This window comes from Microtus oregoni, unplaced genomic scaffold, assembly GCF_018167655.1.
Source record: "Microtus oregoni isolate MIOR12 unplaced genomic scaffold, Mior012 000000F_ref0000247, whole genome shotgun sequence".
NCBI classification, from domain to species: Eukaryota; Metazoa; Chordata; class Mammalia; order Rodentia; family Cricetidae; genus Microtus; species Microtus oregoni.
The window spans coordinates 44,453,844-44,478,630 of NW_024543059.1; the positions used below are offsets into that span (position 1 = coordinate 44,453,844).

A 24,787-nucleotide genomic window follows, 5' to 3' on the forward strand; every position below is an offset into this window, starting at 1 on the left:
CACCCCGCCGCCCGCCCCCCTTCCCCTCCCCCCTCCCCCAGCCGCCTTGTGCAAAGATGGCTGCACCGTGAGCGCAGAGGAGGAGGAGGCGGCGGCGGCGGCGGCGAAAGAGCGAGCACCCAGCGCCTGCACCTACTCCGGGGCCGTCCGGGACGCCCCCTCCCGAGTGCGCGTCCCCCTTCTCTCTTGCAAGCGGCGGGGCAAAGGCGGAGACAGCGGGGTCCCTCCTCCCCCCTTTCCCTCCTCCAGGGGGAACCCCCCCTCCTTGGCTCAGCGGCTGCACCCCTCCTTTGCCCGCCCCTCCATCCCTGCCCCCTCCCTCCCCCGCCCGGGGCCTTCCCGGACCTTCGGTGGCCGCGAAGAAAAAAAAAAAAAGAGGGAGAGGAAAAAAGCAGCGGAGGGAGCGGCGGCGGAGGAGAGCGCGCGCGCGCCCCCTCCTTTCCCCCTCCCTCCCCCTCCCCCCAATTTCCACCGCGGCCAATTCATGGACAGGAACTACCCCAGCGCCGGCTTCGGGGACCCACTCGGCGCCGGGGCGGGATGGAGTTACGAGAGGTCAGCGAAAGCTAGGTAAGAAGCTGAGGGGGACCTGGAGAAACGGGCCAAGAGGTGGGGGGTTCTTGTCGGGCCTGGGCCTGGGGCCCGCCCGGCGACGCGTGCATCGCCAACTCCCCCTCCGGCTTTTGCAAGGGAGCGGCCTTCTTTGGGTTTGTAACAACGCCGCCGCCCCAGTTTGCAAATTGCAAACTCCGCCAAAGCCAGCTCCGGCTTGCAAAAGAGAAACGAAGCAGGCAAGGCACAAAAACAAATTCGAACCGGGAAGGCCTTGGGAAGATGGGAAGGATTGGCAATGCAAGGCCTGGACTTGCCCCTCATTTTTGGATTCCCGGCTTGCTGACCCCTCCTCCTGGGCGCCCCTGGCTCTGCAACTGCAAAGGTGGGAGGAAAGGAGAATTAGCTCGCAGACCTGGGGGGCGCGCACCCCCTTCCAGGTCCTATTGTTCCGGGGCTGAGCGAGGCTGGGCCACTCGGGCCCTCCCCCCTCCAAGAAATTCCGCGCGCAGAGTGGGCACGGAGCCCCGCCCCCTTCTTAAACTAGGTTTCTGTGTGTTGGGGGGGTCCTGGGATTAGGGACACGCCCCCTTCTCCCCACCTCCCGCAAATCCTGAGAATCCTGGATGATGGTACACTGTTTGCCCTCCGGTCCAGGGCCACGGATTTGGGGTAGACTCAGATCTTTTCCTCGTTTGTGTTCGCGTGGTCCCTTTGCACGCGTGGCTAGCCGCATGTTCACCTTCGAACCTGCCTCTTGCCTTTAATCTGTGTTGCGCGTCCTCACTGTTCACCTGCCCTTCTGCCCCTCCCCCTTAGCACTTGGGTTAGCCCAGGGTGTACAAATTTTTTGAGTGGGACTTCACACTCAGGATCTTTTCTTTCCCACTTGTGAATTGAGCTCCGGTCTGTTCATGCACCTGGCTTTGCCTAAGCCTGTGCACTTGAGCCTCAGCCCCTAGGGATGTACCAAATTCACGTCAGTACTTGTACCTGGGACTTTCCCTGGGTCCTGTCCCCTCTCCACCTTCTCCCCTTGCCATTTGGAACACAAGCTGCCTCCTGCTTCTGGCGTGCCTGGATCAGGGTCTGTGCTGTTCCAGCGGGGCTTGGGGTGTCCATGTGTCCCTGCAGGGTTGGACCTTTGGTTCTGTTGTGGCTGAGGAGGGTGCCAGGGGAGGACCACGCCTTTCACTGGCTACTGTAGACCCCCCCCCCCCACTTCCTCTGTCCCTGTATGCCTGTATTTGCAAACGTGGGACTCTTAAGGGTTCCAAAGAATAGGGTCGTTTTTGTGCTTCCTGCATGGGGCAGCTGGATTCCCTTGTGTTATCTCAGGGTTCCTTGGAGTAACACCTCTAGTCAAGTGGGAGGTTCCCCCAGCTCTCTTCTCAGAGGGTAGCTTGAGAAGAGATTCTTACATCTCTCCCTTGCTCTCAGCTTGGTCTACGGCAGCTCCCGGACCTCGCACCCAGAAACCGACATCTTGCACCGCCAGGCCTACGCGGCCCCCCACCCACTACAAAGCTATGCCACCAACCACCACCCGGCAGGTACGGGTCCCCATCCGGGAGGGATGGGGCCGGCCCGCCCTCCAAGACACCTGATTGGTTGCTAAAAGTTCCGCCCCTGCTAATTGGCCTTGCCCTTGGTCCTGGCCCTCTCTCTCTCTTTTTTTTAAACCACTTCTCTGATTGGTTACCTCTGAGGCTGCTGGTCCCTGCTTTATTTCACACCGGATTCGTCAATCCCTTTATGTGCCCGCCCCTTTCACTCCTATTGGCTGCCATCCATCAGGGGCCCCCAAATCCCACCTTCTCTTCCAGGCTTTTCCTCCTCTCTCTAGCCCATCCCAGTCCTTTCTTTCCCGTGAGTTTGCCCGAGGCTTTTGACTCCTTGGTTCCTTTTTTTCTGTGTTGGCTCCAATTCTTTGGCCCGCTCTTTTTTTCTTAGAGTAACCTCACCCACCACCACTGTGGCCGTGCCGCCCACACCTCTGATTGGTTCTCTTCCCTCTCGATTTTTTTTTTTAAACCAGTCCAGATTGGTCCCTGGTTCTCCTAGTTGGCTATTGCCCTGTTTTCTGCCTCTTGTCTTTTTGTGGGTGTTTCTGTGGTGCTGGGAATCGAACCTGGAGCCTTACATATGTAATCTTAGCAACACCTTCCTTCCCTCTGGCCCTCCCTTTCTTTAATTCTGAGCCGGGGTCTCAGTAAGTTACTCAGGTGGTCTTTGAACGCCTGATCCTCCTGCCTCAGGACTGCGTTGCAAGGCATTGTGTCCCATTTGCTTGTCTGCTCTTCTCTCCCACCTACCTCTGAACTGAGCATGCTTAGGGCTTTCTCTCTGACCTCCAGTCTCCACCCAGCCCGGCTGACCTGTCTTCTTGTGTCTTGCCAGGCCTCTCTGGACTTTTTGACACTGGCCTCCACCACGCAGGCTCAACAGGGCCTGACGCCTCCGTCATGAACCTCATCTCGGCCCTGGAGTCCCGGGGCCCTCAGCCTGGCCCCTCCGCCTCCTCTCTCCTCTCCCAGTTCCGAAGTCCTTCCTGGCAAACAGGTAAGCTAGTGCTAGTCCTCAGAGGGCTGGAGAAGGGCTGTCTCGTGGTCCGCTCTGACCTGTGGTCTTCTCCTTCATCCCTAGCCATGCACACACCAGGCCCTACGGAGCTCTTCATCTCTGGTGCCCTCCCGGGTTCCAGCACCTTTCCATCTTCCTCTGCCCTGTCTGCCTATCAGCACCCAGCTTCCTTCGGCAGCCGCCCCTTCCCAGTGCCCTCATCCCTCAGCCTCCAGGATCCACCTTTCAGTCCTCCTGCTAATGGGCTCCTGTCTCCCCATGATGTGCTCCACCTGAAGCCCTCGCAGGCACCCGCAGTGCCCTCTTCATTGGGTTTTGAGCGCCTGGCAGGGGGTGGTGTCTTGGGGCCTGCTGGCCTTGGCCCTGCTCAGACCCCTCCTTACCGCCCTGGTCCCCCAGATCCACCTCCACCTCCCCGCCACCTCCCAACTCAGTTCAATTTGCTGGCTTCTTCTTCTGCTGCCAGTGCTACCGAGCCATCCTCCCCTCAGCTCTACAACTTCTCGGGTGCCGCCCCAGGTCCGCCACCAGAGCGGGCCCTGCCCCGACAGGACACGGTCATCAAACACTACCAGCGGCCAGCCAGTGCCCAGCCCCCACCACCCCCACCACCAGCCCATTCCCTGCAGCACTATCTGAGCTGCGGAGGCAGCTATCCCTCCATGGGCCACCGGGCCAGCTTGGCTTGCAGCCCCCTGGGAGGTGGGGAACCTTCTCCAGGTGCTGGAGAGCCTAGCAAGGGTGGGCCCAGTGGAGCTGCAGCTGGAGCAGCTGGCCGGGCCACAGGCCCGGAGACTGCTGGGGGTGGTGGGGCAGGGGGTGGTGGTGGGTACCGCCCTATCATCCAGTCCCCTGGTTACAAGACAAGTAAGGGGGGTTATGGACCAGCTACAGGGGGTGCCACCAGGCCTCCACCACCTCGCTCTACCGCTACACCCAAGTGTCAGAGCCTGGGCGGACCAGCGGCTGCTTATGCTACTGGAAAAGCCTCTGGAGCTGGAGGGGCTGGGGGCCAGGCGTATTCTCCTGGTCAGCCTCAAGGGCTTCTGGGACCCCAGGCCTATGGGCAAGGGTTTGGGGGGGGCCAAGCACAGGACTTAAGTAAAGGCCCTAGCTATTCTGGTGGGCCCCCGCAGCCCCCCAGCGGTCCCCCACCTCCTGGTCTGGCTACCTGTCAGAGTTACTCTCCAGACCAGCTCCAAGGCCAGCTCTACGGAGTACAGGGTGAGCCTTACCCAGGGCCAGCTGCCCATTCACAGGGGCTCCCCACAGCCAGTCCCTCTCTCAGCTATAGTACTGGCCACTCACCAGCTCTCTCCGGCCATGGAGGTGGCTGGGGCCCCAGTTCTCTGGGAGGTGGTGGAGAGGCCAGCCCTTCTCATATCATCCGACCCCTCCAGTCACCGCCTGCTACTGGTCGCCCTCCTGGCGTTGGCTCTCCAGGAGCCCCTGGCAAATACTTAAGTTCAGTCTTAGCTTCAGCTCCGTTTCTGGCCCCCCCTGGAGCCAGCAGCTATGCCGCTGGAGCAGGTGGCTACAAGGGAAAAGGAGATGGCTCTGAGCTGCTTGCTGGGCCAGGCGGTGCTACCGCCGAGCGCACAGAAGATGAAGAATTTCTGATTCAGCACCTCCTTCAGGCACCCAGTCCACCTCGGACATCAGGGGCAGATGGCTTGGTGGGCGAGGATGGGCCAGCTGATGCCTCTAAGGGACTCGGGGGCAGCGGTGGTGCTGGAGGACCGCCGGGCACGCCGTATGAATTGGCCAAGGAAGATCCCCAGAGGTACCACCTACAAAGTGTTATCCGGACCAGTGCCAGCTTGGACGAGGGTGCCACGGCTGCGCTGGAGCTGGGCCTGGGGAGGATGAAGGAGAAGAAAAAGGGGCCCGAGCGGGGTGGTGAAACCCCTGAGGGACTAGCCACCTCAGTTGTTCACTATGGAGCAGGAGCCAAGGAGCTGGGAGCCTTCTTGCAGAAGAGCCCACCTCCCCCACCACCCACAGCTCAGCCAAACCAGCCCACACCCCATGGCCTCCTCTTGGAGGCTGGAGGTCCTGACCTTCCAATGGTGCTGCCTCCGCCTCCCCCCCAGCTGCTCCCTTCTGTACTCAGCCATGCCCCAAGCCCCTCACCCAGTGCACCGAAAGTTGGCGTCCACCTCCTTGAGCCAGCCTCCCGGGATGGGGCTCCCCAGCCACCTCCACCGCCACCCCCACCACCACCACCTATGCCTCTGCAGCTTGAAGCTCACCTTCGCAGTCATGGCCTGGAGCCCACAGCCCCAAGTCCTCGCTTACGGCCGGAGGAGAGCCTGGAACCTCCGGGGGCCATGCAAGAATTGCTAGGGGCTCTGGAACCATTGCCACCGGGACCTGGGGACACTGGTGTTGGACCACCTAACTCAGAGGGCAAGGATCCTGCAGGCGCCTACCGAAGCCCCAGCCCACAAGGGACCAAGGCGCCTCGGTTTGTCCCCCTCACATCTATCTGCTTTCCTGACTCCTTGCTTCAGGATGAGGAGCGGAGCTTTTTCCCCACCATGGAGGAGATGTTTGGTGGAGGGGCAGCTGACGACTACGGTAAGGCTGGACAGACTGAAGATGATGGACACCCAAAGACTGGTGCTGGCCCACCCCCTGGTCCCACTGCTTATGACCCCTATGGACCCTACTGTGGAGGCCGAGCATCTGGGACTGGACCAGAGACTCCAGGCCTGGGTCTGGATCCCAATAAACCCCCCGAGCTTCCCTCCACTGTCAATGCAGAACCACTGGGCCTGATCCAGAGTGGGCCCCACCAGTCAGCGCCCCCACCGCCGCCCCCACCCCCACCTGTCTCTGAGCCCAAGGGTGGCCTCACCTCACCCATCTTCTGCTCAACTAAGCCAAAGAAGCTGCTGAAGACATCCTCATTCCACCTGCTACGGCGTCGTGACCCCCCCTTCCAGACACCCAAGAAACTGTACGCCCAGGAGTATGAATTTGAGGCAGATGAGGACAAAGCCGATGTGCCCGCAGACATCCGCCTGAACCCAAGACGCCTGCCCGATTTGGTGTCCAGCTGCCGATCCCGGCCAGCCCTCTCACCACTGGGGGATATAGACTTTTGCCCACCCAACCCTGGTCCTGATGGCCCTCGGCGCCGAGGCCGCAAGCCCACCAAGGCAAAGCGTGACGGTCCTCCCCGACCCCGGGGAAGACCCCGGATTCGTCCACTGGAGGGCCCTGCCATTGCAGGCCCAGCCTCAGCCTCCATAACCACTGATGGGGCCAAGAAACCTCGGGGCCGGGGCAGGGGCAGAGGCAGGAAGGCTGAGGAAATGGGAAGTACTCGTTTGGAGCCCCTGAAACCACTTAAGGTGAGGGGGATTGGGTCTCGGAGGGGTGGGCTGGACTGTCTGAGATTGAAGGTGGCAGAGTGCCCTAGACGTTGAAGTTGGGGTTACCTCGTAAAAAAGCACTAGACAGTTACCTAGATGGAATCCTGGTGTCCCCAGGAAATGGAGTGTTGTAATGGGATGCTCATGAGAAGACCGGGTCCTAAAGTCTTGTACATGGACGGCTGGGTCGGGCATTCAGATCCCATGTGCCTGAATATGATGGAAGGTCTAGGTGCTGAAAGAACTGTTAGTCTGGCCTCCTGCCATTTAAGTAAGGTCAGATGGATTGAAATCCAGGGCTCACAGCCTGGTTGAAGGATTTGGACTTGGGCTAGAGTGAGGTGGGATGTGGAACTCCAGGGTCTCAGACTCAGAAGGATAAAAGGTGGATCCCTGGATCTGAGGGAGGAGGCCTGTGGCTTGGGCCCCTGGACCTTGATTCTTTGCTATCCCCATGTCTAGATCAAGCTGTCTGTACCCAAGGCTGGTGAGGGTCTGGGAGCACCTTCCAACGATGCCGTCTCAGGTGTAGACCACAATAGCCTGGATTCCAACCTGACCCGGGAGAAAATTGAGGCTAAGATCAAGGAGGTAGAAGAGAAGCAGCCGGAGATGAAGTCAGGCTTTATGGCCTCCTTCCTTGACTTTCTCAAGTCAGGCAAGCGGCACCCGCCACTCTACCAAGCTGGCCTGACGCCTCCGCTAAGCCCCCCTAAGAGCGTGCCAGCCTCTGTGCCCACCCGAGGTCTGCAGCCCCCACCACCCACTGCACCCACTGTGCCACACCCTGCACCCTCTGGTCCTTTTGGCCTGGGGGGCGCATTAGAGGCTGCAGAGACTGAGGGGCTGGGGCTGGGCTGCCCTTCACCCTGCAAGCGGCTGGACGAAGAGCTCAAGCGCAACCTGGAGACACTGCCTTCTTTCTCCTCTGATGAAGAAGATTCTGTGGCCAAGAACCGAGACCTGCAGGAAAGCATTTCCTCGGCCATCTCTGCCCTGGACGACCCGCCACTAACGGGACCTAAGGACACTTCTCCTCCTGAAGAGCCACCCTTAGGCACTGGACCTACGGTCTCGGGTCCACCCCCTCTCCCAAGCCTGCCTAGCACCAACAGCAATGGCACACCCGGTGAGTTCTCACAAGGTGGTCTGGGGATGGTGTGAACCAGCAGACACATTGAGGTTACACACTGGCTTAATTTAAGGTTGTCTGTTGTGTAGATAAACACGTGTGGCTAAGGTGATTTCCTGAGTGACGGGAAAAAAAATGCTTTCTGAGAAGAAGCATCTCTCTTCTCTCTCTCTCTCTCTCTCTCTCTCTTTTCCTTTGGTTTGTTGAGACACGGTTTCTCTGTGTCTTTGGCTGTCCTGGAACTTGCTCCGCAGACCAGGCTGGCCTCAAACCCAGAGATCTGCCTGCCTCTGCCTCTGCTTCCTGAGTGCTGGGATTAAAGATGTGTGCCACCACCTTTTCTTTCTTCCTTTTTAAAAATAATTCATTTAATTTTATGTGCATTGGTGTGAGGATGGCAGATCCCCTGGAACTGGGGTTACAGACAGTCTTGACCTGCCATGTGGGTGCTGGGTATTGAACTCGGGTCCTCTGGAAGAGCAGCCAGTGCTCCTAACCGCTGAGCCGCCTCCCCAGCCCCTGGAGCATCTTTTTTTTTTTTTTTTTTTGGTTTTTCAAGACAGGGTTTCTCTGGTTTTGGAGCCTGTCCTGGAACTAGCTCTAGTAGACCAGGCTGGTCTCGAACTCACAGAGATCCGCCTGCCTCTGCCTCCCGAGTGCTGGGATTAAAGGCGTGCGCCACCACCGCCTGGCTTTGGAGCATCTTTTCTTATGAGCTCAGAAATGCTGCAAGGAATCCTAGAGGCCTGGTTCCGCACCCTAGAGGATGCTGTAGACAGCGTAGGTGATAGGGACGGGGAAATGGGGTAGCAGAGAAGGCTCGGGAACTGCTCAGGAATGTGAGCCTCAGAAGTGCTCTGAGGAGTCAACAATAAATCCTGGGTGTAGGTGCAGTGGGAGAGCCCCTGCCTAGAATCCTCATTGAGAGGCTGGGGGCGTGGCTCAGAGGTCGAGCGCCTGTGTAGACTCCACCAGGGAAGGGACTCATGGGGTTTTCCTAATGAGTGAAAAACCTGGGTTCTATCTTTAGTACTTTGAAAAAATAATTGGGGGTCTGGAAAGATGGCTTAGTGGTTAAGAATACTTACTGCTCTTCTTGAGGACCCGAGTTTGGTTCCCAGCACCCACATCCAATTGCCTGTAATTCCAGCTCTACCTCTAGTACCTCTGTAGGTAGCTGCACATTTAGCTGCACATGCTTGTGCGTGTGTACGCGCACAGGAATTCTTTTTTAATATTTATTTATTATTTATTATGTATACAATAATCTATCTGTGTGTATGCCGAAGGCCAGAAGAGGGCACCAGACCTTATTACAGATGGTTATAAGCCACCATTTGGTTGCTGGGAATTGAACTCAGGACCTTTGGAAGAGCAGGCAATGCTCTTAACCACTGAGCCATCTCTCCAGCCCAGCGCACAGGAATTCTGCAGATGCGGGTGGCATTGGAAATCTATGACAGCAGGTTGTGGGGCAAGCGAGTGTTTGCAAAGGGTGGTGAATGTCCTGGGAGGGAGTGAGGACTTGGGAGACACAGAATGGATAGCTTTAGAGTTAGGAGACTTTGGGATGTGGAGTTAGGAGTTAGACAAGGGCTCCGAAGGCTTGGAAAGACAGCTCAGACCGGCAAGGGCCTTACAAGTTTCATGTACCTGATATACTGGTGGAGAGTGTCTCATCTGCTGCCTTGCTGGCCACCCGTAGTGACACCTGAAACACTGTGGGTATGCTGGGGTCTAAGTGGCAGTTACGAGCACAAGGATTTGTATGTGAATAGAGCTGGGCATAGTGGCCCATTGCTCATTCTAACTAACTAGCTTTTGACACTGAAGCAGGAAAATCAGGAGGTGAAGGTCAGCCTGGGCTACACAGGGGAAGTCCAGAGCAGACCACATATCTGATCTCTCTCTCTCTCTCTCTCTCTCTCTCTCTCTCTCTCTCTCTCAGAGCCCCCTTTGCTCGAGGAGAAGCCCCCACCCACTCCGCCTCCTGCCCCAACACCTCAGCCTCCCCCACCTCCACCCCCACCCCCACCCCCAGTTCCAGCCTTGCCGTCACCTACTCCACTGGTGACCCCTGTGGCTAGCTCGCCTCCTCCGCCACAGCCGCCACCTCCACCAGCATTGCCCTCACCACCGCCGCCGCCGCCGCTGCCAGCACCCACAGCCGTCCCACCAGTTGCTCCTCCAGAGGAACCTGCTGCCCCGTCCCCAGAGGACCCTGAACCTCCAGATGCCCGGCCTCTGCACCTTGCTAAGAAGCAGGAGACAGCAGCTGTGTGTGGGGAGACAGATGAGGAGGCCGGGGAGAGCGGTGGTGAGGGCATCTTCCGGGAGCGGGATGAGTTTGTCATCCGTGCAGAGGACATCCCTTCCCTCAAGGTGAGTCTCAGCATTGTTTACAAATGGAGCCTGCTTTAACAGCTGCTGCGGGACTGGCCAGCTGGGTGGGATGCTTCTGGGTCCACTGTCTGACTTGGCTGATAAAGGAATCGGTTAGGACACCTGCTTTCATTCATTCTGTCCCTGTCTTCCGTGATAGACTCTGCGCCTGGCTTCTCAGGGCTTTGACCAATGGGTGTCTGCATTAACGTCTGCCCCTGCAGAAGGAGGGTTGTCTGGCCAAGGCTGAGAGCTGCACCAAACTGGGTATTTATACATGTTTAGAAGGCTATGTGACACTGTGTCCATTTCACAGAATGACAGTGGTGTCTGCCTTCCCTAGGGCCATATGACTTTTCAAGCCATGGGCTCTTGACCAGATTTATAGGTCCAGACGTTAATTTTCTCCTATGGACTAGGCATCAGATCCAATCAGAGCAGCTGGTTGCCCCTATAACCTTCATGCCACTACTACAGTAGTAGGCACATCTTGCCTGGCAGGCCAGTGTTGTGGAATATAGGACTCAAAATTATCACTTGGTAATTCCATTTCCTGGGGATTTCCTATCAGGGGAGCCAACCAGAGTATATTCTTTTTCATTTACATATTTGACATCAACCAAATGCAGTTATGTGTATCTTGCAGGTGGTGTAACAGCTCTTTGCTTAGGGATGCTGTCTGTCAGGCTGACTTTAATTTTTTTTTAAGATAAGGTTTTCCTGTGTACCTCTGGCTATCTGGAACTTATTCTGTTGACCAGGCTGGCCTAGAACTCCCAAGTTCCTCCTGCCTCTGCCTCCCAAGTGCTGGAATTAAAGGTGTGTGCCACCACTGCCTGGTTGAGTTTTAAATTCTTGGTGGGGAACTGGACTTGCTGGTGTCAGCCTGCTGTCTCAGGTTCTGTGGGGGCTGTAAGAGGACCCTAAGTCCAAGACCTTCCTGTGCCACACAACAGATTGAAGGCCAGCCTGGAAAATCGAGTGAGGGGATGGATACAAAGCTGGGAGTATAGCTCAGTGGTGCTGTACCTGTCCCAGAGACAGGGTCTCTCCTTGGAACTCCGCCAGGCTGGCCTCAGACAACTCAGAGACCCACCTGCCTCTGCATGTGCCACCATGCCCGGCTTCGAGTTTTGTAAATAAACATTTATCAGCAACATACCATCTGTGGGTGTTTTTCATATCCAGTGGCAGAGTGAAACTGGACATAGCCAATAGTATTAGCCAACTTCTTGCCTAGGTTGCTCCCAGAGAGGTTGGGTGGCTTTTAGGATGTTTGGTTCATAGGCGTACCTGTCTGGATGAGGAGTGAAGGATCCTGAAGGCCTGGCCCAGGAATAGAATGCTTGCCCAGAATCCCCGGGTGAGGAGCTGAGGGTGTGACTCCAGTGGGAATGTGTTGGTCAAGCATTTGTTTGGTTCCGGGCGTGGTAGTGCACGGCAGCTGCTCCAACGAGGCAGAGCTGGTGCTCATCTGGGCCGCCCCTCTGCTGTTGTCAGAGGGAGGCTGCTCTGCGTGTTCTGGTGGGATTGCCTATTGCCGCTGTCCACGTTGTATTGCACTGACCATCAGCTGATTCTTCCTGCTGTTTACGTGGGTGCTGGGTTGAATTCATGATGAGGACAGAAACTGTCATGAAGAATCACAAAAGTGTGAGGTGGAGCTAACAATATTTTTTGAGCATGGGGAGTTAAGGCTGGAGTGATGGATCACTTGATAAGGGCACTTGCTGCAGGCAAGGTCTCATGGATTTCCCTAGGCTGGCCTGAGCCGAGCCTCACTTGTGGGTAATCTGGGCAGACCGCAGCTTTCCACGGTTCTTGTGCTGTGTGTTTTCTGATCCTGGTGAATAGGGCTCCAGGCAGTGTCTTTGCCAGCCCCATCTTACAGACCAGGAAAGCCAGTGTGCCTTGGGAAGGGGCCATCCACTGACCAGGGCTGGGCCAGGGGCCAGGGCTGTTCATCTGATAGTACCCAGCTGGTGTGGGACAGGGCCAGGGGCCAGGCAAGGACTCAGGTGCTTAAAATACTTCCCGAGTGTGAGCAGTGGCGGGCACTGAGCCCTCGTGTTGCTGGTCAGACTTCTGCACCAGGTTTGCTAGACTCCATTGTTCCCCTCCTGCCTGGGCACTAGGCTGTCCTGTTGTCCAGAGCCTCAGCTCAGTCAGCGCTGATGTCATGGGCTCCTCCTCCTGGTGGTGTGTTGATAGTGCTCATGTGACCTGGCTTGACCTGGTCTCAGCAGCCCACGCACAGAAGGTGCTAGAAGCACTGGATCTGTTGCTGTGATCTTGGGCAGGCTTTTACTCCAAGGCTTGGTAAAATACAGAGAATGTATTTCGGGCTTTACTATCATTCGCTTTTCTGGCTTTTTCCCCTTTTGGTGGTCTGGGCAGTGTTTTGAGGCTGAGCCAGGAACGTCCTCAGTTGAGCTTATGACTCTCAGACCAGCCTCGGAAAGCAGCAGACATAGCCAGACACAATGGTGTGACCCTGCAGTCCACATAGCCATGTTGTGAACTTGCAGTCTGCAGGAAACATAGCCATGGTGTGAACCTGCAGTCTGCAGCAGACCTAGCCATGGTGTGAACCTGCAGTCTGCAGCAGACCTAGCCATGGTGTGAACCTGCAGTCTGCAGCAGACCTAGCCATGGTGTGAACCTGCAGTCTGCAGCAGACATAGCCATGGTGTGAACCTGCAGTCCATAGTACACATAGCCATGGTGTGAACCTACAGTCTGCAGCAGACATAGCCATGGTGTGAACCTGCAGTCTGCAGCAGACCTAGCCATGGTGTGAACCTGCAGTCCGCAGCAGACATAGCCATGGTGTGAACCTGCAGTCTGCAGCAGACATAGCCATGGTGTGAACCTGCAGTCTGCAGTAGACATAGACACAATGGTGTGGACCTGCAATCTGCAGTAGACATAGACACAATGGTGTGGACCTGCAGTCTGCAGTAGACATAGACACAATGGTGTGGACCTGTAATCCCAGCGCTTGGGAAATGGAGCCAGTAAGGTCAAAAGTCGAGGTCATCTTCACCAACCTGGTCTACAGGATGTATCAAATGAAGCGAAAGCTAGGGAAATGGCTCAGTTGGTAAGTCCCTTACTGAGCTCCATCCCACAAGCTCTCAGGTGGTATTTACTTGTAGTTCTGCAGGTAGAGACAGATAGACCCTGCGTTTGATCCCTCGGTCTCCCAAGGCAGAAGGAGGAAGCAGATTCCCACGAGTTTTCCTCCAACTTCATAGTTACACCACGGGGTATGAATGTGTATATACACAAATGAACTGATATTTATTAATTTAAAAATCAGGTCCAGTGAGATGATTCTTTAGGTAAAGGCACCTGTCCCAGACTTTGATGGCTTGAGTTTCGTTTCCGGGACCTTCACTGAAGAGCAGGGGCTCTACTGCTGAGGTCCATTGCAAGCCTATGTGTAAGATTTTACACTGTCTCATTCCCACAAATAGAAAAAATTCAGGGGAGCCAGACGGTGGTGGCGCATGCCTTTAACCCCAGCACTGGGAAGGCAGAGGCAGGTGGACCTTGAAGACATAGCTTTTGCTGGTGGGGCTCTTGGTCTGCAGGGAGATAAAGGAGGTGGCTGGGGCTAAGTCCAAAGAGCCCTGAGAGCTGTGTGTTCCTTGCCCCTGTCCATGACTGCCTTCCTGTTGTTCGGGCCTAGTTTGGTTTTGTTTTGTTGTATGGTTTTGCTCTGTTGCTCTGAGGGGCCTTGAACTCTGGCACACAAGAAATTTTCTTGTCTATCCAGGCATGGTGGCCCCTCCTAGAATCCCTGCCTTTGGGAGTCCGGCAGGCAGGATTACCACGAGTTGGAGGCTGACCTGTCTACGTAGAGAGTTCCAGGCCACTGGATCCAGCTGACCTTTCTTGTCACATAGCTTGTGTGGGTGTGGGCAGCTCACCTGCTACATTCCTCCTGCTTACAGCAGCAATGGCGGCTTAGCTTGTCACAGGTCATAGGTCACATTCTTGGGAGATGATCTGATTGGTCCTAGTCAGTACCAAGATGGGAACCAGTGCTAGTCCTGCCCAGTGAGCTGACTTCCTCAGTGTGGGGTCCATGAGCTGGGCAGCTTCCTCCAGCCACTGGGCATGGTTAGTGAAGAGAGCCTGGATGGACAGGCCTTAAAGATAGATCGGGAGGGTGAAAGGGCGTGAAATCCGGGTTCCTTCCTGAAGGATGAAAGTAGGGGACTGGAGAGATGGTTTAGCTGTGAAGAGTGCTTACTGCTCTTGGAGAGGACCTGAGTTCCCCACACCCACACTGTATTCCTTAAGATTATGGCTAATTCTAGCCCCAGGATGCTTTGCCCTCTTCTGGCCTCCACTGGTACTGCACTTAAGTGCACATACCCACAGACACATGCAATAGTGAAGATTAGGAAGGATGTTTTGGAGGAAGACCAAACGCCCAGCTGGGAAAAGCAGAGGGGCAGATGTGGAGAGGGTTGGTGCCTGTTGAGGAGTCCCAACAGGACCTCCTGGAGGTCTCTTCAGAACCAGAACAGTGAGTTTTGTGTTCACACTGGCTGGGCAAGAAAAGTCACAGACTCAGAAAGCCTGTGGCATGAACTGCAGACTTTGAGAAATCTGATTCCTATAGGGCAAGGTTTGGGATGAGAGAGGACACAGGCATTGTCTCCCTGTCAGGCTGAAAGTCTGTTTGGAGCCCAGGGGATCTTTTGGAGCTGAGCAGAAGGTCGTCTGCAATAGACTCATCTTTGGGGGCCTCTACCCTAGCCTGTGATGTCACAGGAGGGATGGGAGCTGTTTGGAAGCCTGGAAGAAAGGACTGGATTCAGGGTTCCTGCATCCCTGTTGTGTCTCTGTGTACCACTTTATCCAGGACCCACTGTGTGCTCTCTATTCAGCAAGTGGTTAGATAACTCCTCCTTTCCACCCCCATGAGGGCGGAAACTAATTTCCACCATGAGGGTGCTGGGAATTGAACCCGGATCCTCTGAGCCATCTCTCCAGCCCCATCTGTGCTTTCTTGTGTCATCCAGGACATACTTGATCCATGGCTGGCTTGCTCCCTCATATGCTTTCTCCAAGCACCCATTTAGACTTCACCTCTGTCAGGAGCACTTTTGTGTGTCTAACCCAGGCTGGCCACGACCTCAAAGCAGTCAAGACTCCCACAGTGCTGGAATCACAGGCATGCAGTACCACGCCTGAGTGTTCTGCGCCTGTCCTTATCTCCTCTGTGGTTCCTGTCATGTGTGAAGGTCATGTGCCAGGTGTGGGACCCTGACAACCCTGGGAATGAATGGAGGACGTCAGAGGTCAAGAGGGAGAACTTCTCTTCTGTCCCTGTTGCCCTTTCATCTGCCAGGTTGATGACTCTCGTCCCTAATCCCTAACTATATGTTCTGGCAAAGCTTGACTCCTTGTAGTGTTCTTGTTGTTTCCCAAGCGTAAGGATGGGACCCTGGGAGAAAATGTGTTAGGAAAATGCCCTGTGGCTGAGCCACACCCCGGCGCCTCACAGGGGATTCTAGGCAGGGGGTCTGCCATTCAACTGTATCCCCTGAACTCTTTACTTCTTGAGATAGTGATCCCTCAGTCCTCCTGCTTCAGCTGCCTGTGGATTTATTTATTTATTTACTTATTTTTTATGTATACAATATTCTGTCTGTGTGTCTGCCTGCAGGCTAAAAGAGGGCATCAGATCTCATTTCAGATGGTTGTGGGCCACCATGTGGTTGCTGGGAATTGAACTCAGGACCTTTGGAAGAGCAGGCAATGCTTTTACCTGCTGAGTCATCTCTCCAGCCCATTGCCTGTGTTTTGAATGGCTCGTAGAAGGCTTTGTCGTTGTTAATGTCACCTCAGACTGCTGTACTAAATTGCAGTAACCTGGATAGCAAGAAAAAAAATGTCTTGCTCACAGGTCTGGAGGCTGGGAGTTCAAGGTCAGCCTGTGGCAGATTTGGTTTCTGGCAAAGGCTTCTTCCTGGTTCTGGATGGTACCTTCAGGCTATACCCCTACAAGAAGGGGCCAGGTTGAATTGTCTCTGCCTCTTTAAAGATTTATTTTGTTTTTATTTCTGTGTAGTCTTTGTAAGTGTGTGTTCTCTGTGGGTGGGCCCTCAGAGGCTAGAGCTGCAGGCATCCGTGACCCATCTAATGTGCTAGGGACTGGACCTAAGTCATCTAGAAGACCATTATGTTCTTTTAACCAGCGAGCCGTCTCTCCAGCCCCAACTCTTGCTTCTTAACCTAGTCCCATAGATTTTCTCTTTATATTATCACAAATTATTGATTAGCCTTGTTTCCCTTTTAGCTTTGCATTCAGAGGTAGTGTGATCTGGGGTCTATTAATGATGTCTGCTCTGGGTACCAGCTCCAATATTGAGGCCTGTGTGCTAGATAGTGGTGTCTGTTTTTGGACTGGTACACTTTGCTTACACACACTCAATTTTCTATGACTCTTAGATCAGTCACATGAGTGCAAAGAAGGTGTTCTAACAGTCTGCTGAAGAGGAGGCACAGAGAGGGTCTTGGCTAAAGTCACATGCCCAGGGGAGGCAGGGATGCTGGTGTTGGAGATGTCTAGGGCTCTGAGTCTCTGCTGCTGCGACCCTGGGTCTAGCGAGTGTTCGTGTATCACTGATGGTGGGTGGGTGTTCAGAGCTTATCTTACTTAAGTAACAGGTAAAACACTGGATTACACAGAAGAAACCTACTCAAGTTGGCTGGCCCAGATTGTGCAGCCTGCCGTCCGAGATACTGGGGAGGACCTAGGAGGATGGCAGTAGTAGGAGAGCACGGATAGAATCAGGCTCATCTGGGGCTGCGGGCCTCATGAGACCATCATGAGGGCAGTGCTGCTCGTAGATGGGTCTTAGGTTTTTTATTTTTATTTTTGTTTGTTTCTGTTGTTTTTGTGATAGCCTTGCAGTATAGCCTAGGCAATGCTCCTGCTTCAGTTTCTTGAGTGCTGGGATGAGAGGTGTGAGCTACCGTACCTCTCCAGCTTTGTGTTTTGCTCTGTGGAGGGTAACCTTGTTCTCCTCCTCAGCTGGCACTACAGACTGGCCGTGAGCCTCCACCTATCTGGCGTGTCCAGAAGGCCCTTCTGCAGAAGTTCACTCCAGAGATCAAGGATGGCCAGAGGCAGTTTTGTGCCACCAGTAACGTAAGCCTTTGGGTTGGGATAGAGTGCTCAGTACTGGGATCCCTCTCTGGCATGGCCCAGGGCAGGGTGGGAACTCCGTTTCTGGGGGTAGGTTGGGTGAAGTGTGCCGGCTCTCACAGGCTTTGGTCCCTCCACAGTATTTGGGTTATTTTGGGGATGCAAAAAACCGATACCAGCGCCTCTATGTGAAGTTCTTGGAGAATGTCAACAAGAAGGATTATGTGAGGGTGTGCGCTCGGAAACCCTGGCACCGGCCCCCATTGCCAGTCAGGTACTGACCGTGACAGAGTCTCTGAGAGGGAAGGGTGTATCTCAGGTTCCCCAGGATGGGAGTCAGAATCTTCAACCTGCTGATGGCAGTCACCTCTCTTTTTCCAGACGGTCTGGTCAGAGCAAGGCCCCTACCCCTGTGGGGGGCAGCTCTGCACCTCCATCGAAAGCTCCAGTCACACCTGCTAAACCTGAGACCCCTGAGAAGGCAACATCGGAGAAGCCTCCAGAACTGACACCCGAGCCTGCCGTACTCGAGACCCCTGCCCCAGAGAAGCCATCCCCACCCCGACCTGTGGAGAAGGAGAAGGAGAAGGAAAAGGAGAGGGTAACCCGTGGTAGTGATCGGCCCTTACGGAGTGAACGGGCCGCCAGTGGGCGGCAGATGAGGACTGACCGGAGCCTGGCCGCAGGACAGTCTACCACCTCCCGGCTGCCCAAAACCAGGCCTACGAAGGTGAAGGCTGAGCCACCTCCGAAGAAGAGAAAGAAGTGGCTAAAAGAGGCAGTGGGTAATGCCTCAGCAAGTGGCGGGCCTGGGGGGAGCTCATCAGACTCGGAGTCCTCCCCTGGTGCTCCCAGCGAGGACGGTAAGTTCCAGCAGCTACAGGCAGAGGGGGTCACCTAGGGAGGGGACAGGGTGAGTGCCAGCCTGAGGAGGGCTGCTGATAGCCTCAACAAAATGGGGATAAAGGGAACTCCCCATTAGTGGAAGAAGCTAACAGTTAACAATCACACTTTCCTACTTAACAGTGTCTGCTGACCTCAGTATGTAATTGCTTAATGTTCAGAGGAGCCCTGAGTGACAGAGGCCAGCCATGCAGGGCTACATAAGAATACTGTATCAAGAAAAATAATAAAAGAACAGCTGGGTGGTGGAGGCCGTAATCCCAGCATTCGGAAGCAAAGGCAGGAGGATCTTTTTGTGAGGTCAAGGCCAGCCTGGTGGATAGAGTGAGTTCTGGGACATTGGCTACACAGAGAAACCCTGTCTCAGGGAAAACAAAACAAAACAAAGCAAGCCAACAAGACATTTCCAAAATAAAAATAAGGCTGAGATGTATCTCAGTGTTTGAATCTTGAATATTGCGGAATAAATGAATGTACAAATGAAGGGACAGGCTCCAAGGGCAGCACCTGTCATGGGTGGCTCATCAAGGCCAGCAGTGCCCTTTATGTTGATGGATGGGTGATTTGGGTTCAACATGGGTCAGTTCCATAGGCCTGGGACAGATGTGGGACCAGTCTCTATCCTGGGGCCCAGAGATGGTGTTTTTTCTGATTACCTGGGTGACTTTGGGAAAGGCATGACCTTTTGTTTCCTTGTCTGTAGAATTGTTCTCATAATGGGTACAACCTGAGGAAGGATCTTGCCTACAATGGGCACGACAAGGGCTCTGTGTCAGCCTGATGCCCAGCGTGGTGACACCCATACGGGGCGGGAGGACTAGCCTGGCTGCCCGTGTCTTCTTACCTCCAAAGTAACAACAGCAAGGCCTTCTCTGCTAGATAGATCTTAGATGGATAAGGCATATGCTTCCTCTTGGCCGATAGCTTAGGTTTATTATTTTTTTTTTTGGTTTTTCGAGACAGGGTTTCTCCGTGTTTTTGGAGCCTGTTCTGGAACTAGCTCTGTAGACCAGGCTGGTCTCGAACTCACAGAGATCCGTCTGCCTCTGCCTCCCGAGTGCTGGGATTAAAGGCGTGCACCACCACCGCCCGGCCTAGCTTAGGCTTATTTTTAACTAGCTCTTATAACTTAACCCATGGCTTTTAATCTATGGGCTTTCTACCACGTGACTTACCTCTATCCCATTTGTTTGTCAGACTTGTTCCACTCTGGCTGCCTACCCTGGTGTCTTGCCCCAATCCTGCCATTTAGCTTTTTATTAAACCCAAAGCACTCACACAGTGCACACAAAGATTCCACAGCACACACCATGCATGTGCCTGGTGCCATGGAGGCAGCAGGTTTTGGGTCCCCTAGAGCTGCCATTTGGGTGCTGGGTCCTCTCAAGAGCAGTTGGTGCTCTTAACCGCTGAGCCGTCTTTCCAGCCCCAGTTTTTCTTCCCCCCTCCCCCTTCATATTTCAAGACAGGGTTTCTTTGTGTAACAGCCCCTAGCTGTTCTGGAACTTGCTTTGTAGGCCAAGCTGGCCTCGAACTTACCGAAATCCACCTGCCTCTGCCTCCTGAGTGCTGAGATTAAGGGCGTGCGCCACTGCTGCCTGGCTCCAGTATAATATTTTAAACTTAAGTCTGTGTTTGACTTTGAAAGCAGTGGGTCAGCGTGGTTCTTTCCTTCATCAGAGTAGTGGGTCAGCGTGGCAGTGGGTCAGTGTGACTCTTTCTCATGGCTTTTTCATCCTTCTCTTTTTTCCTCCTCCTTTTCTTTGCTCCGTCTTCTCTTTATTATTATTACTATTATTATTAATTATTTTGAGATGGTCTTATGTAACCCAGACTGCCTTGGAACAACTTGCTGTGTACTTGAGGGTGACCCTTGAATTTTTGATCATCATGCCCAGTTTCTGATGGAACCCAGGGTTGTGTATCTGCTAGGCAAGCATTCTGCCTGCTCAGCCGCTTTCTGTGGAGTCACAGTGGATTAGGCCCAGTGTTCTGCCCCAAATGGTTGTTGTCATTACTCCGTGTGCTTGTGATGTTGTATATGTCATCCCATCCTTTGCAGGAGCCTCCTGCTGTGCCCTTTCACCGTGGGTCCCTGCCACTGAAGTAGTGTCTGTTGCACAGTAGCCTAGGGATAATAAGTCTTTGTCCCATCGTTCCCCAGAACGGGCAGTTCCAGGACGGTTGCTGAAGACACGGGCCATGCGAGAGATGTACCGAAGCTATGTGGAGATGCTCGTGAGCACAGCCCTGGACCCAGACATGATCCAGGCCCTGGAGGACACGCATGGTGAGCCGGACCAGGGAGGAGGGGTGGAGTTTAGCATTGGGCACGTGGTCGTTGGCGAGGAAAGCTGGGGCCTGTGGAGGACACTGATTGTGACCTCAGGAGTCTCGGGGCATAGGGGATTTGGAGCTGCGGTCTTCTCACACCCCTCCTCTTACAGATGAGCTCTACCTTCCACCCATGCGGAAGATTGACGGCCTCCTCAATGAGCACAAGAAAAAGGTCCTGAAGCGGCTGTCGCTGAGCCCGGCGCTGCAGGTGCTTGGGGGCTTGGGTGGGGCTTGCGTGGGGCCAGATCTGGTGTGGAGATTGGGGTTTGGGGTGTGGTTCCTTGAGTACCTTCCCTGGAGGGAGGGTCATTGCAAGGGCCAGCTGTCCTGGGCTTGGTTGGGAGATGAACGCTAAGCTGGTGAGGTCTCTGGCTCCCCAGCAGGCCCAGAGGTTGTTCATAGAGCAGGGGATGGGCCTGACACTTCATCTGGCTGCACATCCCAGGGCCACCTTGAGAATCTTGAGGCAGAGTGCTGAGGATCTAGTTCTGGTATCAGCTGGCAGTGTGCTTCAGGCCCTCGGTTCTATCCCCAGAACTGTCCTACCCGGACCTGGTGGTGCGGGCCTGACACTGTTGAGGTTGTAACATGGGAGGCTAGTAGGGGTTCTGGAAGAAGGTAGTCCTGTTTGGATTATTTGGGGTGACTTTTAGATTGTCACTGAGAATTCAGGGGTAGAATATCAGGTTGTCTTGAGATAGATGCCCGGCATCTTGTTAGTCTGACTTGGAAAAGGTAAGGTAAAAATTTTAGTCTGATTCTTAGGATTCTGGTTAATACATTCTTTTCTTTTGGTGTTTTTTTGGTTTGGTTTGAGACAGGGTCTTACTAGGGAACCTTGACCAGGCTGGCCTTGAATTCAGGATCTACCTGCTCACATCTGTCTTCCCAGCTACCTGGTAGGCTGAGACAGGACAAAAACTCAAAGCCATCTTGGGTGACTTAATGAGGCCATGTTTCAATGTGATGCCACATTCCCGCAGTTCCACCTGGAAGGGAGAGGCAGGTGAAGCTCTGTGGGTTCAAGGACAACCAGAGCTACACAGTGAGATCCCATCTTTAAAAGCAATAGCCACAAAAAGGGAGAGCGAGAACTCCGGGATTTGGTGGTAGTCAGATGTTCTGGTTTGCACAGTTCCAGGATAGGCTGGGCTGGGCCTGTGAATTTGAGTGCACAGTTTTAGATAGGTTTATTTTCTGTGTATGAGTGGAGACCAGAAGCTGGCTTCAGAGCCTCCGTATTTGCAGTTGTGAGCCATCCCATGTGGGTGCTAGGAACCGAGCCAGGGCTGTCTGCAGGAACAGGGCTGTCTCCCCGTGCCATAGAGCACAGTTTGGGTGTTACAGGTGGGGGATAGAAATGTGGTCCTTGTGAGATTTGAGGCCATGCTAGAGTCATAGGGGCAGGGCAGCCAGGCTCAGGAGACAGGTATGCCTCCAGGTCTCCTAAAACTGTGTTCGGGGGGGTGGGGGTGGGGGCTGGAGAGATGGCTCAGAGGTTAAGCTCTTCCAAAGGTCCTGAGTTCAATTCCCAGCAACCGCATGGTGGCTCACAACCATCTGTAATGGGGTCTGGTGCCCTCTTCTGGCCTGCAGGCATACAGAGAGACTATTGTATACATAATAGATAAATATTTTTTAAAAAAACTGTGTTGGGGTACAGTGAGGCCCCTCAAGATCCAGAATGTGAGCACTGGAGTTGGGTGGTGGTGGTCCAGGGAGGTGATCACTGACCCTCTGGCTTTCCCACAGGATGCTCTGCACACATTCCCGCATTTGCAGGTGGAGCAGACTGGAGAAGGCTCCCCCGAGGAGGGGGCTGTGCGGCTGCGGCCTGCCGGGGAGCCCTATAACCGCAAGACACTCAGCAAGCTCAAGAGAAATGTCGTGCGGGCCCAGGTAGGAGCTGACCCAGGAAGGGTAACCCTGGGCAGGGTGGCGCTGGGCTGAGGATCTGAGCGTCTGCTCATCTGTCTGCAGGAGTTTAAGGTGGAGTTGGAGAAGTCGGGGTACTACACCCTCTATCACTCCCTGCACCACTACAAGTACCACACCTTCCTGCGCTGCCGAGACCAGGTGAGCCCCCAGCCCAACCCCAGCCCTCCTCCCTCGGTGGGTCCTGGGCCCACTCACCGGCATCCTGCCCCACCCTTCCCTAGTCGTTTCGTCCCGCGTAGCTTCTCCTCCGTCTCCCACAGACCCTGGCCATTGAGGGTGGCGCGGAGGACCTGGGCCAAGAGGAGGTAGTCCAGCAGTGTATGCGGAACCAGCCATGGCTGGAGCAGCTCTTCGACTCCTTCAGCGACCTGCTCGCCCAAGCACAGGCCCACAGCCGCTGCGGGTGACTGCACCCTGCCTGGCGAGGAGGGTTCCTCCTCCATGACCGAGAACTGGACAGAACTGTCCTCTGGAGCTGCCAGCCAGGAGGGAAGGGGTCGTCCTCAGCCGGGCTGTATCCACACAGCCCTCCCCTCTGTCCCTCTTACACCCTCCCCCATTCGTGTACAGAGAAATTATTTATATATATGTATAAATGTCTATTTAGTAACACTTGCCCTGGCCCAGCCCTCCCAACACAGCCATCGCTCCTGCCCCTCCACTGTGTACATAATGTATAGGAAAATTCTATGTATGGTTGAGGGAGGTGGGGCAACTTGAGAGAACTGGGGGCCCCCCTCCCCTCTCAAGCTTCCCCCTCCAAGCCAACATCTTGGCTAAAGGCTGCTCCCCAGGGGTGTGTTGTGTTGGGTGGGAGGGGCCGAACATCTTGTTAATTATTTTTAATCTTATTTATTGTACATACCTAGGGTGGGGGAGGGGTGGAGAGGGAGGGTGAGAAGGCTCCCCTCACCCTGCCCCTCCTGTTCCTTTTCTACAGCATCTGTCTCTCTGCCCCAGCCCTGCTCCTCTCTGCCCTGTCCCCTCCTCTCCCGGACCTCTTGCTCTTGGGCGCTGTACAGCTCCTCTTGTATACACTGTGTGCACAGAACCAGCCAAACGAGACCCAACAGCAACACTTTACCAGCTGGCTGGAGTGCTCTGTCTGCGGCGGCGCGGCGGGCCTGGGCATTGCGAGCAAGGGTTGCCAGACAACCTAGGGTTAGTGTGTGCGTGGCCCTGAAATGTGATGATCTCATACAAGCATGAATTTTGTTACGGTTTGTCAAAATCAAGGATGTGGGGTTTCTAGGGCGTTGTGGCTGCAGGATCCCCCATGGAAGGCGGTGGGCTGGAGGCCTCAGTTCTTACTGTGTGTATCTCCATGGACCTCCGTGGCTACCGCAAGTCATCTGCCCTTGCCGTGGTAGACGCCCTGGAGAGCCTTGGGGCTGCAGAGGCAGCTCAGGAGTTAAGAACGTAGCCGCTCTTGCAGAGCCCATACTGGGTAACGTCTATAGAAGACAGTTGAGCGCCACTCTGCTGGTCTCCGGTAGCCCGAGCTCACCAAGTAGCTGTGACTGACATTAAATTTCTAATCCTGCTTCCACCCGACATGTCCCGCCCCACCTGGTCCAGTTCCACTTTTTAGATGCATCAGGATTTTAAATGAACTATGCAGGCTGATCCAGGGAGAGCAGGTGTCAGGAGCTGGGTAGCAATTTTTATTACAGAATTGAGGGCCCCCTCCACAACCATCAGTTTCTGGGGATAAGTGACCTAGTAGAAGCACTTGGGACAGCCTGGGCTGGTGTGGAGCGTGGACTGGGAGAATAGGTGAATGTCAGGGTCCATGCTGTGGACACATTTGCTGTTAAAGTGTCCCCACAGCCCTCCAAGAGCTTGCAGGGGTCAAGTTAAATCGACGCTGGGCATGCTGGCTCACATGTGGCCTCAGGAGGGAACTCAGGACTTGCCTGAAAAGGCAGGTAGAGCAGATGCCTGAAATCTAGTGAGCGGCTGGGCTTGGTTCAGTGGTAGAGCACTAACCTAGTGTGGAGAAGGGACTGAGTTCCCCCGGCTCTGCACTGGGGTGTAGGGGTGCACTGGAATGAGAATGTTAGCCCTAGAGATGGCTTTCTAGCGAGGGCTGGGAGTGGACCTTCAGTGCCCATGGGCTGTGGCTTGCAGGCCAATAGGCAGTGGTTGCTCTAGGTTATGAATTGGCCCTGTAAACGGAAGCTGGAGATTCCCCAGGGTCAGAACTATTATCCCAGCTCTGAGTTCTAGAACAAAAGTTTGACCTGAAGAGACTGCCCCGCCAGAGTAGGACTGTTGCCTTTTGGTTAAAGCCCAGCTAAGTTTGAGCCTCAGCTGTTTCTAGTTGAAGCAGGCCGATCAATATATGCACATACATCCAAAAATAGGAGACAAGCCTGGTGTGTGGGGATCCTGAGGGAGGAAGGTAGA

The 24,787-nt window shown here is 54.7% G+C and overlaps 1 protein-coding gene across 1 annotated transcript; it reads left to right on the forward strand.

Annotated features, from left to right (window-relative positions):
• Nucleotides 1-2: 2 nt before the first annotated feature.
• Nucleotides 3-23,975, forward strand: Prr12 (proline rich 12). Its single transcript, XM_041648641.1, has 14 exons — nt 3-570; nt 1,993-2,105; nt 2,953-3,114; nt 3,199-6,494; nt 6,978-7,644; nt 9,596-10,029; nt 17,087-17,203; nt 17,341-17,474; nt 17,582-18,063; nt 20,268-20,393; nt 20,551-20,648; nt 22,193-22,339; nt 22,421-22,516; nt 22,639-23,975. The coding sequence occupies exons 1-14, from the start codon at nt 485-487 to the stop codon at nt 22,783-22,785; spliced, it is 6,105 nt and encodes a 2,034-aa protein (XP_041504575.1). The 5' UTR covers nt 3-484; the 3' UTR covers nt 22,786-23,975.
• The last annotated feature ends 812 nt before the right edge of the window (nt 23,976-24,787 follow it).

Bases quoted from the DNA above. Each gene is read 5' to 3' on its own strand.
- Prr12 (XM_041648641.1), top strand. From the start codon at position 485: ATGGACAGGAACTACCCCAGCGCCGGCTTCGGGGACCCACTCGGCGCC. The intron at 571-1,992 runs GTAAGAAGCTGA...CCTTGCTCTCAG, and splicing joins GAGAGGTCAGCGAAAGCTAG to CTTGGTCTACGGCAGCTCCC. The intron at 17,475-17,581 runs GTACTGACCGTG...CTCTTTTTCCAG, and splicing joins CGGCCCCCATTGCCAGTCAG to ACGGTCTGGTCAGAGCAAGG.